The sequence below is a fragment of the Hesperophylax consimilis genome, chromosome 31 (genome assembly GCF_061612785.1).
Source record: "Hesperophylax consimilis isolate HC1 chromosome 31, BYU_Hcon_1.0, whole genome shotgun sequence".
Lineage (NCBI taxonomy): Eukaryota > Metazoa > Arthropoda > Insecta > Trichoptera > Limnephilidae > Hesperophylax > Hesperophylax consimilis.
The window spans coordinates 14,232,566-14,247,011 of NC_142866.1; the positions used below are offsets into that span (position 1 = coordinate 14,232,566).

At 35.9% G+C, this 14,446-nt stretch overlaps 1 protein-coding gene across 3 annotated transcripts in view; it reads left to right on the forward strand.

Annotated features, from left to right (window-relative positions):
• Nucleotides 1-941: 941 nt before the first annotated feature.
• Ack-like (activated Cdc42 kinase-like) overlaps nucleotides 942-14,446 on the forward strand; it is a 52,205-nt gene continuing 38,700 nt past the window's right edge. For all 3 annotated transcript variants that reach the window (XR_016305185.1, XM_089649868.1, XM_089649867.1), the window contains exons 1-7: nucleotides 942-1,252; nucleotides 1,738-1,804; nucleotides 3,676-4,045; nucleotides 5,037-5,186; nucleotides 10,941-11,089; nucleotides 11,764-11,904; nucleotides 13,232-13,391. Coding sequence is in view for 2 of the 3 variants with exons in the window: in XM_089649868.1 (XP_089505994.1) it covers nucleotides 1,249-1,252; nucleotides 1,738-1,804; nucleotides 3,676-4,045; nucleotides 5,037-5,186; nucleotides 10,941-11,089; nucleotides 11,764-11,904; nucleotides 13,232-13,391 (1,041 nt within the window). In the remaining variant the exon portion in view is untranslated. The remainder of the gene's footprint in view (nucleotides 1,253-1,737; nucleotides 1,805-3,675; nucleotides 4,046-5,036; nucleotides 5,187-10,940; nucleotides 11,090-11,763; nucleotides 11,905-13,231; nucleotides 13,392-14,446) is intronic.

Consider the following 14,446-nt stretch of genomic DNA (forward strand, 5'->3'; position numbering starts at 1 on the left):
CTAAATCGCTCTGTCTGAATGGGGCAATAGTAAGTAAAAAATTAATCAACTCTGTTGAATGGGTGTTCACACTTGTCGATTAGCTTTCAAGTGTCATTCAACAGAGAGTTGATCAACTAAAAATCGCCATGTCTGAACTGAGTAATAGATATACCATTATATAACTAGTGATGGGCAGGATCGAAATAGTATTTCTCTATCTGCATTTACAAAAAATGGACAGAAAACACTGAGCAAATTTCACGAAGTCTACTCACCATTCCACAGCTTTTTGTAAAAGACCCTGGGTAGAGCTATTTGAGGGGAAGATATACGAAAAGTATTTATTTATTCCGTTCACTATCTCATCATATACCCAAAAAGCCCTTACAGTTGGAATATATTTATAAAAATATATATAAAATAAAATAAAAATATTTCACTCCATACATGGAGCTAAAAAACACTGGACAGATCATTAGTGCGATTTTGTATGAATGACATTGAAGCAGAATCTAGGGTCAAGGAATTGCCTGGTGATTTGTATGTTAAGTGGTGCATATTCAAGCATTACAATTTTATTTGTGTGTTGTTAACCTCATCCCGCGGCTTGTGATTGTTCTCTAATTGCTTCGTCCACTGCTTTTAAGGTTCATGTAACAATACAAATAGCCACAGTTAGACAAAGATAATGGCGTTGAACGCCAAAACAGCTGCTGTAATAAAAACTAAAATACTTTTTAAAATTTGGTTTACTTTATATGTTGATTTAACTTATATTTTAAATAATTGTAAAACCTTCGGAGTACTAAATATTTTGACGTTATTATTGAAAATGCTTATTTAATATCTGGTAATTGATTAGGTACTCTTATCTGACGATCATAATAAAAGCGAAATGGTATGAAACGCACATTTGACCCCGGTATTCTCAATGATTCAGTAATTTTTCCATGAAGCCGTTCGTTTCATGTTTATTATGGAAAAACAATCTTCATCTTGTTTCGCAGGAATATAAAAATGGAAGTCTCCGGAGGATTTATGTTTTGACATTCGGCGTTTAATGTTTTGTGATTTTATTTTGATGTTATTACTATTATCATTGACCAGTTATTACGTTGAGTTGCTGGCTTTAGAAAAGTCTTTGTTCAATATGGTTTGAAGTTTGACGGTATCTTGTTCCGCGAACATATCCCTCCGAAAATAGCCGTTTAATAATACATAGTTGAGTGCAGTGCAGTGCAGAGCAGTGTAGTGCACCTCGGCAATATGGGTGAGAGGTTCTCTAATAAGTAGGAAATAGACGAGGCCCGGCACAACTGCCCATGTGCAGCACTATCGATTGGATGCATCTATATGCACGCTATACATGTCCACCTACAAATACTGCTCCTGTGCTTGTGCTTGTACGGCCGTGTCCAGGGGATGTGTCCCTTCCTTTTCTACTCCCGTTTAGTTCCCTTGTCCCGTTATCCAACTCTTTCTTGTAATGGAACTGATTAATTTCTTCTCAATTTGTTTTGTTAATTTGGACTCTCGGCAATCTGATGTATTCCTGGGTATGTAAATCTCTCCCTCCTGCCTAACTGCGCTCTCCCAGTATCCCTTGAGCCCCGGATAATGGGTGTGTACTGTTTCTAGTCATGTTAAAATACAGATGATCTATTGCTTTGTAATAATAGCTACAGATTTCAATGGAAAAATGACAAATATGTCTGTCACGTCATTTGAACTTTTGAATGATTTCTATTGTTACAGATTTGGGGATAAGCCTGTTTGATTTCTTGATTGAGGCGGAGCTCCATCACTACTATGATCAAATAAAGTAAGTGTGAGAGTAGAAGAGTACATGTATTAATGCTGACATATCGTTTGGCTCCATCCAACATGTTGACTTGGAACCATGCTCGACGTTGCGTCCACACGCTTTAGCAGACGCCATATATATATTGGATTGCACGTGAAAGTACACAGGTTGAGATATCTTTGAATGAGCATGAACGAGTGTGAGTACATAGCAAATTAACAGTAGTTCAACAAGAATGCACGCCACAAGGTGAATACACCTGTAAATAAACTGACTCATTATTTTAATCATTTGTTTAAGAAACACACATTGTAATCTAATAACAGAAGGTGCAATCATAGTCTGAGCAAATATCATTCTTTATACCTCATAGGGGGATTTGCAATGTGAGCACTGACAGACTTTTCACAGGGTCGATTATTAATAATAGCTGCTGACTTTAGCCGATGTTTGGTTGGGTTACATCATTGATGTATTATACTAGATTAGCCCTGTCTAGTAAAATTCATTTTAAAAATAACGCCACATAGCGTACGTCAAAAATATGGATATGAACTTAACAACCCAACTCTCTTTAAACTCCTTGTACAAGCGTTCAAACTCGTAAGCGAAACCACGGAGAATTTGTTGTCAGAGGTGTTTTAATATGGACATAATTCAAATTTAAATATTTGGAACTGGGTTATTTTTGTGATTGAAAAAATGAACTTGCCCAGCATAGCTGAGAAGCAAAATAGCTTATTCTAGACCAAGGCTGCCCAACCCCAGGCCCGCGGGCCACATTGTGGCCCGAAGAACGAATTATAAGTGGCCCGCGTGAAACATTTTCAAAAAACCCGCCAATCCGCCAATTTGAAAAAGTGTCGCGGGCCCGCGGTAAAACAAACAATGCAGCTTGCGCGCGGTCACCAGCGTTGCCAACGACGGCGATTTATCGCTATTTAGGCTACTCAGAACGAGAATCAGCGACGAAAAAATCTAACCTGTTGAACTTACTTTTGAAACAAAAATACACCGGTTTTCGACATAATATTTTTTGCGTCGAAATGGAATCCTGTAGCCACCCCCCCCCATGGAATTCGAAAAATTGCTGTGGGGTATCACATATGATGTTCGGGTGTGCGGAATTTTTTCTCAGCGAAGTTCCGTAACAACCCCCCTCCCCCCCATGGATTTCAAATATTTTGTGCGGAGCACTTATTTAGATTTTTTTTGTGGGGAATTATGTTTTATAGAAATTCTCTAACAACCCCCCCCCCCCATGGAAATAGGAACCGTCAGGTATTCAGTGGCCCGCCAGTGATTCAAAATCGTCAATTTCGCCCAACTGCTAAAAAGGTTGGGCAGCCTTGCTCTAGACCAACCAAAGGTAAAACGCAATGCACAGTGCCCATTTTGCATTGCGACACACTTCGTGGGCCTTTTCATAAATGTTCACGTGAACTAAACCAAAATTGTGTTGGGGTTATTTTTAAATGATTATGCCGTGTCTAGTCTTATTTAGTCTATGGGTTACATCAAATATCCAAATAACTGGTTCATTAATGCATACTACCAGGTAATAGATAATTATTTAATTGATTTTGTTTGTAAAAGTTTACTAGTTAATAGTAGGTAATAGAGGTAGCATTGATTGCTACTTTTGTGATTTATACCCAAAGGCATAAAAGCACAACCAACAAAAAAGGAGATTCCTTTGAATGAGTATCACTTTGGCTTTTGCCTTTGATACCTTACATGTGCGATCGGTGCAGAGCGTGTGGCATTGTAATTCTTAGTCAATGCTTGGATTGATTTCATGCAATCTTTTTAATATAATAGGATGGGGTAGGTAGTGCTTATGTGCCTGTATGAGTCAGCCTGATGACATGCGCTAACTCTGTTTGCAGGACGGACCTGAAGATCCTGAAGACGTCGCAGCTGAAGTATGTGACAGACGAAGACCTGACACTGCTGGGCATGTCGCGCCCCGAGCAGCGGCGCCTCAAGAAGTTCTTCACCAAGTACTACCCGCAGAACTACATGGCGCGCATCAAGAGACTCCTGGGGCCGGGAAAGAAGGACGAGCACTCGGGATGGCTGGGCGCGCTTTCGGAAGAGCGTGCGCCCGATCTGCTGACGGAGGCGCCCGACAACCGCGCTCCCGGCACGCCCAACAAGCACATCATCCCCGCAGAGAGCATCACCATCAACAAGGAGCTGGGCGTGGGCGAGTTTGGCGTTGTGCAACAGGGTGTGTGGACCAACGACGGCCATAGGGTAACTAACAAATAGCTCATATTATCATCTCTGGCGACACAATGTAGAATGCCTCTTAATTTCATCCCAATTAGTTTGCTCCATTTTACCGGCCACATCTCTGAACTATTCATAAGTAAGAATGTAAAGAAGAAACATTTCAACAAATCAGTTGTATCCCTTTTGTCGGACTTGAATTTGAGTTGCCCTCTAACTAGAGAATTTTATCGGGACACAAATTCGAGGTGCGCTTTGTAGCGAGAATGGTTGCAATAGTCGATAGTAAAAAGTTGTCAGAAGGAGCGAGGTTAGCAGTCCACAATATAGTGGTGATACCAACTCCGATGTATGACAATGACATGTAAAAAATGAATTAGTACTAGTAGGAAGAAAGTAGACCGAACGATGTAGAAATGAATAAGAGCTTCAGAAAGAACATTCCCATCTGATGACTATTTCTGTATGAAGTATTAGCCCTGTTTTATAACAATCTATCCTTAAAAGTTATTACTCATTTATTTCATGATCTTGTTTATATTATAATAATTTCGCAGCTCAATGTTTGCACTGTACATGATTCTTTTAATACTATAACAAATACTGGCTCATGTAAATCGGGTCTATCTCTGTTATAAATTATGATATATACGTTAGTCACTGATTTTATCTTTACATTTTCATAGAGAATGTTTAAAAAAACTTCCTTAATATTATTTTTGTCACTCTTATGTTCCGCAAATGGAGGATTGTTACAGATAGATTTCAATTCTTTAAATGTCTCGGTTAATCTATTAGCGGGTTAAACTCCAGGCTCTCGACTAGCAAGCCAGTGGTTGCGGTTCAAATCCCGACTTGCGGCACGTGGAACATGCAGATCTGAATAGCCAGGATTTTCCCACCTTCCTCTCCCGTATCTCCTTCCCCTCCCTTCAGTCTCACAACAATTACTCCCCTGTAACTTGGTGCAGTTCTGATCTGCCGTAGCTTGATGAATGTTTGTTTTGCCCTCCAGATCCAAGTGGCCATCAAGTGCCTGAGTCGGGAGCGCATGCACACCAACTCCATGGAGTTCCTTAAGGAGGCCGCCATCATGTACAGCATCGAGCACAAGAGCATTGTGCGCCTCTACGGGGTGGTGCTCCACCCGGACTCGCTGATGCTGGTTTGTAGCCTTCACTATAAGTAAAACAATGTTTACCTTCCAACTGAGCAATGGACAAGTAAACGTAACAGTTGTTATTCACTCGAGCCATTTTTGGCACATTGTGGCAAATTTGCAAAAACATTTTGAGCGATCACTTGTAGCTATAAATCTAGGTGGATTTAAGCAGTTCATATGTTTCCATATTAATATTTTGAGGAACAATATTAATTAAATAATTTATATCACTCAAGTGGTTATGTGTTAGCATTTTTCCTATGTTTGTATCACAATACCAATTTCATGTATTTTAAAGTTTGGCGTGTTCTACTAAACCTGCAATATTATTGATGCAATGTAATGAGCGTTATTGAAATAATTTAGCATAATATTGTTTGTCTGTGTTTTAAACAAACTTAATATGAAAATATTGTTGAAATGAAAGGAAACACTGCATTGTGTTTCTTTATGTGTTAGCATTTTTCCTATGTTTGTTTCACAATACCAATTTCATGTATTTTAAAGTTTGGCGTGTTCTAAACCTGCAATATTATTGATGCAATATAATGAGCGTTATTGAAATAATTTAGCATAATATTGTTTGTCTGTGTTTTAAACAAACTTAATAAGAAAATATTGTTGAAATGAAAGGAAACACTGCATTGTGTTTCTTTATGTGTTAGCATTTTTCCTATGTTTGTTTCACAATACCAATTTCATGTATTTTAAAGTTTGGCGTGTTCTACTAAACCTGCAATATTATTGATGCAATATAATGAGCGTTATTGAAATAATTTAGCATAATATTGTTTGTCTGTGTTTTAAACAAACTTAATAAGAAAATATTGTTGAAATGAAAGGAAACACTGCATTGTGTTTCTTTATGTGTTAGCATTTTTCCTATGTTTGTATCACAATACCAATTTCATGTATTTTTAAGTTTGGCGTGTTCTACTAAACCTGTAATATTATTGATGCAATATAATGAGCGTTATTGAAATAATTTAGCATAATATTGTTTGTCTGTGTTTTAAACAAACTTAATAAGAAAATATTGTTGAAATGAAAGGAAACACTGCATTGTGTTTCTTTATGTGTTAGCATTTTTCCTATGTTTGTTTCACAATACCAATTTCATGTATTTTAAAGTTTGGCGTGTTCTACTAAACCTGCAATATTATTGATGCAATATAATGAGCGTTATTGAAATAATTTAGCATAATATTGTTTGTCTGTGTTTTAAACAAACTTAATAAGAAAATATTGTTGAAATGAAAGGAAACACTGCATTGTGTTTCTTTATGTGTTAGCATTTTTCCTATGTTTGTTTCACAATACCAATTTCATGTATTTTAAAGTTTGGCGTGTTCTACTAAACCTGCAATATTATTGATGCAATATAATGAGCGTTATTGAAATAATTTAGCATAATATTGTTTGTCTGTGTTTTAAACAAACTTAATAAGAAAATATTGTTGAAATGAAAGGAAACACTGCATTGTGTTTCTTTATGTGTTAGCATTTTTCCTATGTTTGTATCACAATACCAATTTCATGTATTTTAAAGTTTGGCGTGTTCTACTAAACCTGCAATATTATTGATGCAATATAATGAGCGTTATTGAAATAATTTAGCATAATATTGTTTGTCTGTGTTTTAAACAAACTTAATAAGAAAATATTGTTGAAATGAAAGGAAACACTGCATTGTGTTTCTTTATGTGTTAGCATTTTTAAAATATACGTTATATTTCCACGTAAATTGAAATTTCGTGTCCGATTTCCTTCGCGGCGAGTCCTTTAAAATTTAGATATTCGAAATAAATTCGAAAAAATGCCGTATATTTACGCATAAATCGAGATTTTGCTGCCGATTCCCGTCGCAGCCGGCCCTTTATTTAGAATATCTGAATTTAAAATCGTAAAAATACGATATATTTCTGCGTAAATCGAGATTTCGCGTCCAATATCTGTTGCGGCGGACTATTTGAAATAAATTCGTAAAAATGGGATATATTTACGCATAAATCGAAATTTCACGGCTGAGTTTTTCGAAAATTTCGAATTATGCGTTTTTTCGAAATATCGGGATTCGAATTAACGGGGTTCTACTGTACTACTCTTTCATAGATGGTGTTAATTTAATTCTTTTACAAAAATACACTTTTTAATAGTTTGTATGTATAAAACTTCATTCTCTCCAGAACCATTTGATAACAATGTTGCATTTGAATATCTGCGAAACAACTTGGACCTTAGTTACTGTAATGAACCAATTATTATGTTATTTTGGCTATTTTAGGAACAATTTTGACTGTACACACATTATGCGATCAACATATTGACATATTTCTATGCAAGCGGATATACTTGCAGTCGGAGAATTCCTACTGTACAAATTGTGACTTGTCTTTTTTGCTCATTTATTATCTTCTGTATTGGCCGTCTGCACAGATAAGTTTGTAAATCTGAATAATTATCTTAGAAGCAGCTGTGCAGCTGTTTGGTGACATTGCTGAAATATCATTCTTATTGTATAATAAATTAATTTCTAACTGAATCCACAAACATTTTATCCTCCAAACTTGTTTCAAACATTGTAAGGATGGCAGTGCAGCGTTGGAAGCCACTAATAAAACCGTGTTATTTCTATGCACAGCAAGATACATGCGCTATTCCTGGGTCGATCATGATCACTTTGCCCCTATCACCAACCACCAAAGATCGATCGAATCACTTTCAATTCTCTTTCCAATCCTCCAAACTTGTTTCAAATGTTGAAAGGATACATATATTATTAATAATAAAACATTTATTTGCCAATAGATAAATTTGACATATTTTTTTAACATAAATTCTATTGACAAAAAGGTCACTGCTCAGCTGTGCATTCCGGATCTCTCCGGGAATGCAGCTGGCTTTCAGCAGTGCCTCCAATATACATAATAATATATGCATATTTAGGTATAATAATGAACAATGAAATAATATTAACAATAAAAGCTCAAATAAAAATTTATATGTAGTAGGTATTAATTTGCAAATCAATGCAAATTAATAATGTAGTCAACAAAAATTCAAAATAATAATAAACAATATACATAATCGCAACCAACACGTAGCTAAGTATCCCCTTCATTGTAAATATAGCAACCATTTGCAGCAGAGCTTTTTGAAGCAATGCAACGATGTCGATATTCAAATTGACAGTGGTACTTCGTTCCAAAGCTTTGACGAAGAATAGCTATAACTCCCCTCAAACACAGTAGTTTTATGTTTGGGGAGAACGAGTAAGTGGTTTCTTTGACGCGTACTATGTGTATGAGAGTCACGGGACCACTGCAATCTGTCAAACAGATCGGCAGGAACCTTTGAATTCAACAAATTAAACATTTGACACAATTGGTGTAATTTCCTTCTGTTCAACATATTTAGAATCTGATGTCCATAGAGGTAAGGCGAGATATGATCGCGTCTCGGGACATTATAACAATACGGGACACGTGCATTTTGCATTCGTTGTACTTATTTTTGGGTTTTTTTCAGTAAAGAGGGACCATATACTGTGTCTCCATAGTCCAATATTGAGAGATCAAGACTATCAGTAATAATCTTTCGTAATTTCATTGACATATGATCTCTTATATTATACAGCAGACAAAGTCTCTAATAGTACCACTGTGACTTATTTTTAATATGTTTCTCATACCTCAATTTACAGTCCACCATTATTCCAAGGTTTGCGCGCAGATTCAACTAAGGGAATAGTGGTTTCACCTATTTTTACATCATGTCCTCTATTCCTTACACATAATATTTTTTGTTTAGTTCCCATTAACAGAGCAACAGTTTTTTGGGTATTTAGAAGTAGTGCATGCTCTTGTGCCCAAGCGCAAACTCTACGTAGTTCACTACATTTCCACCGCTAGATGAGCGTTACATACTTCAAACCATAAATATAGTTGTGTATCATCTGCATACATGTACGACATACAGTGTCTAATAGATTGCATCATGTCAGTGGTATATATGGCAAAAAGCAATGGCCCTAGTATCGATCCCTGCGGTACCCCTCGCGTTATTTTAACATCAGATGAATGTTTTAGAGCCCCATTGATATCCCTGCAGACTGTACGCTGAGTTCTATTTTTGAAATAACTCTAAAACCATTTTATTGCTTCATTATTGAAACTGAATTATCGCAACTTTGAAACAAGAAATGAAATGCTCAGTAAGTCAAATGCTTTAGAGAAATCCAGAAGAACTAATATCGTGGCTTTGCCTGATATAACCCCGATTGATGACGTGGTATAATCCCGCATGTTTCAGTGTAGACCTACTGTTTGGTCAAACAAAACTTTTTCGAGTACCTTGCCGGTAACATACTGATTGGTCTGAGATCGCTAAGACTAGAAATTGGTTTCTTTTTAGGAATTGGTGTTACTAAACCACTTTTCCACACTGCTGGGACTGTACCTGTCCGTAATGATTGGTTAATAATTGTTGTTATGGTGCTGAAGGAAGTGCAAAAGGAAGGATAAGTTTAATCATTGTGGTACTTATACATAGTATACATATTATGTTATCGCAAGCGATGGCCTTTGATTTGATATTACGAATGTGTTTTGTTATTGTAGTTTCGTCAACCGTTTCAAGTGAGAATGAGTTTGACACAGAGTGATTTTGTGAATTATAATGATTGAGTAGAATTGGACTGTGTTCTAGAATTTGACTGTGGTTAATAAAATGATTATTTATTGCATCTGGGTTATTCAACTCCGTTGGTATATCTCCACCTTTATCCTTAAAATGAAGGCAGTTTTCTAAGGCTTTCCAGAGTTTTTTTGAGTGATGTATATTATTATTGATGTTATGTTCGAAAAATGCATTTTTTTCTCTTTTCATAGAAGAGGTTACTAAATTTCTTAATTGTTTATAATATATTATGTAGTGCGAATCTAATTTTGATTTTAAATACCTGGCATACGCGCGACCTCGAATTTTCATCATGTATTTAATGACATCTGTTATCCAAGGTTTGTGTTTGTCTATAGTTATAGTCTGTTTTGGAGCATGCGTGTCACATAAATTCAAAACATACGCATTGAAATGTGTAACCATACTATCAACGTCATCCAAAGCTTTTATGAGTTTCCATGGTCCATTAGTCAGATCTGAATTTAACTCATTCATGTCTATATCTTAAATATTTCTATAAGTTATTGTTTTGGGGATATATTTTGGTTAAACCGTGGTTGCTAATAGATTTATAATGGTAAATTTGAGTATGTGTAACTACTTCAGGTTTATTAGTGAATACCACATCTATAAGTGTCAAGGAAGTAACTGTTACTCTTGTTGGTTCATTCACAGTTGGCGACATATTAAATACTTGCAGTGCGTCTATTAACTTCTTGGCGTCTGGTTCTTCTTTGTTATTTATGCTTATATTAAAATCAACAAGCAAAAAAACTGTGAACCACCAAAGATTGATCGAATCACTTTTTCAAAAAAGATTCAATCATTTGATCAAAACTGTCAAGTGGGCGTGGCGGACGACCGTATATGTATAAATTTTGCTGATCAGGTGTCTTGAGTCTCATTATCGAAATAGCGATAGTTGATATCTGAGCTAGGCTTTCGTTGTGGTTTCGCTTACCGTATTCATTACCAGTTATATCCGAATGCATATTATATTATTGCTGTTCCAATATTTAATTTGACTGTTTTATTCTGACTACCCAACAAAATGTAATGCTCTCCGTATTATCATAGGTTACAGAACTGGCTCCCCTGAGGTCCTTGCTAGAATGTCTGAAAGAGATTTCCCTGCGAACCAGTTTTCCCGTTTTGACCTTGTGCGAATTCGCGCTGCAGATTTGCGAAGGAATGTCGTACCTTGAGAACAAACGACTGATACACAGGTATATTGTAAAATATATACTAAATTATAATCATTATAAAGATATTATTGCTTGTGTAGTGGTGTCCTGGATGTTTAAAAAGTAATAATGTTTAACGTTTTTCACTCTAGACGTTTGGATGCAAATTCAAATTAAAAAAATCTTTATTGCATTAACAATATATAGAGTAAAAAAAAATTAGCTTATATGTACAGACATTCTATTTCTTACTTATTTTTGCTAGGAAGCTCTAAGGCTAGCTTTAGACTTGTAAGTTTTTTCGTAAATTTACGACTTCTAGCCAATGGGCATATTGCATTTTGAAAATCCAATACGCCCATTGGCTAGAAGTCGTAAATTTACGAAAAAACTTACAAGTCTGAAGCTAGCCATAGATTAAACAAAAAAAACATAACTATTATAATTGAATTTAAATACTTTACGTACTTGAGTTCAGACCCTAGGTGAAGATAATTTTTTATTTTTATAGCGACTATTTAAACATTGTACATACAAAATATGATATTTATATATGTATAGTAAATTGTATTTCGTAGTCCTCCTCACTAGGATGGCCTGCGCTGAGGCACTAGTTAAGTTTTGCATAGTCACTACCAACATATTTGGGCTACTGCAGGGTAATCTACTATAGCTACTTGTCTGATTTCTACTACATGTAATGTTTATTATTTTAGGGATCTAGCCGCTCGAAACATTCTGGTGTTCACAAAGAACAAAGTGAAGATTTCAGATTTTGGCCTCTCTCGGGCACTGGGCGTAGGCAAGGATTATTATCAGACCAATTTCAATGTCAACCTCAAATTGCCAATTGCTTGGTGAGTATCTATACATTCTATTTATTTGACATTAAACACTTCTCAGTGATCTTTTTGATTAGACTAATTCTGATGAAACTATACCAGGACCCGTGTGAAAAATCTTTGGTTAACACAATCATTATTTTCATACAGATAGTTGCCATCAGAGAAGAAATAATATTTTGGTACGGTACTAAATGCTCAAAAAATGGTAACGCCTTGAACATAACCATAGATCACATGAAAACATCTGTCATTTTTTAATAAACACATGTTGCATCCGAAACTGCTTACGAATTACAGCTTCAGATGAATATGAAAATGGACTGTAAATAATTGAAACGAGACGAAATGAAATAGTGTTTGTTGGAGTTGGGTGATAGTACACCAAATAGATAATACACCAAATAGATAGTACACCAATGTACACCAAATAGATAGTACACCAAATAGATAGTTCACCAAAATGAATGATTTCTATAAACATAATATGTATAAAAATTTATTCTGGATCATTTTCAAGCTGCAGGCGTCCACTCCACGCCATGTCTTGAAGCTTACCAGCAACTAGTCGCCATCCAGCCTTGCGCGCGCGTAGGTTGGGGACAAACCGAGGTGTCCCTTCAGGCATTTGGGTACATTCTAGGTCGATCGTATAGCAATCCTCTATACCGCGCGCGCATGTGCAATTTTATGTGAATTTCAAATATCGTGGGGACTGTCTGTTAAATCCTCTCGTGTCAAATAACACCGTTTTTTTTTAGTTAAAAAAAGTTTCAGCCGGGAATTGTGCGCATCCGAATGCGGAGTTCGATTATAATCTTGCAAGATACAGCGTTTTTTTATTATACTATGTTATAAATTGGTAAAATTTGTATAAATTTTTATTTATTTTGTGTTCAAGCATGACTTGTCCATGAATATTATATTTTCCGGGTAGTGAGATTTCAGTACACTACATGTTGGTCCCCACCATCAAAAAGTGCTCGAACCGCCACTGCAGATCACAGACAAGTTCACAATACACTTCAGCGGATGAACCACACAAATCTGTTAAGAACATTAGTAAAAGGTTTTGTGGTTGACCACAGCAGTTTTCACAGAAGTCTCAAATATGGATCAGAAGTCGCAGCATTCCTCATTATGTATATGATGTGTGGCGTCGCGCTTCCTCCTTCTATAGCCAACGTTTCTATCAACAGTGTCTCTGTGATCTGCTCTGCACTCTGTAACGCTGTTGGAAACTTTGATTAAAGAAGTTCCTTGTTTTGTCCATGAGCAAGTAAATTCTTCTCTGATTGAGTGTAATAAAGGTTTGCTAATGTTTGTTGGGTTGCCCCCGCAGGTGTGCCCCCGAATGCATCAGCTACCTGCGCTTCACTTCGGCCAGCGATGTGTGGGCGTACGCCGTCACTCTGTGGGAGATGTTCTCCTATGGGTTCCAGCCTTGGGCAGCCTTCTCTGGACACCAAATACTCGTCGCCATTGATGCTCCTAATTTTCAAGTAATAATATTATCATTATTTTACAAGCGGTCCTGGAATGGGATTTAGAATAATGAAGGATTTCCCAATTTCAATGTAATCTGAAATACACTAAAAAAAACTGTAAAATTATGTGAAGTTATATTTTTGAAAATCTTAAAAAAAATCGACTTAAATATTGGTAAAAATACATAAAATTTTATTTGGAAAAATGTATGCAAACAGTTTATAGATAGTTATAAACAGTAATAAAAACCACGCTGATTTTTAGCCTTCATAATTCAAGCCATACAAAACCGTCCTATTATAATTAAAATACTAATTATGGTCTTGAGCCTGTCTGTGATTGTAACTCCGGTTCATAAATAAACCAATCACTAGATTGATAACTTCGGCCTTTAGTAGGGAGAAATTTTGTCCACCGATGACGTCATTACAAGATTTGTGTCATAAACAAACCACTTAGCAAAGTAGAGGAAACAATAAAAAAAAAAGCGCGGCCATAGACAATATGATTTTCCCTAGGTAGGCACCTAGGGAAGATCATATTGTGCTAATCATTTGCCTAAAATAATATTTTTAAAATAAATGTTAGAAATGTTAACAGATTCTCTCAGGACGACAAGGCTCCAACTCACAAAGTGCGGTCCTACGAAAATGAGCTATAAGGTATCTTTCCTTACGGCACATTTTCTCAGGACGGCGCTTTGTAAGTTGAAAATCTGTCGTCCCGAGGCCGTCGTAAAAATAGCTTAAAATTACTTGAAATTTGAATTCCTTTACTTTAAAAGGTAAAACATTTTCAAACAATGATTGTGCTTTTCTACGACAGTATTGAATGTTAACATTTCTCTGTTTATCAGAAAAATGTAAAACTTTGTTACATGTTGTGAAGTATTTTTTATTTTATTTCACAAAGATAACAGAAACAGAAAACAAATAAATTTATAAGCACAAAACACATTTTAAATGTTTACCAAGTGTGCGACTGAAGCTTTTTCTGGTTTAAATATTCATTTGAGTCGCTAATATTGTTTTAAATGATTAAATATTTCAATTTGAGGTTTTAGTCATAA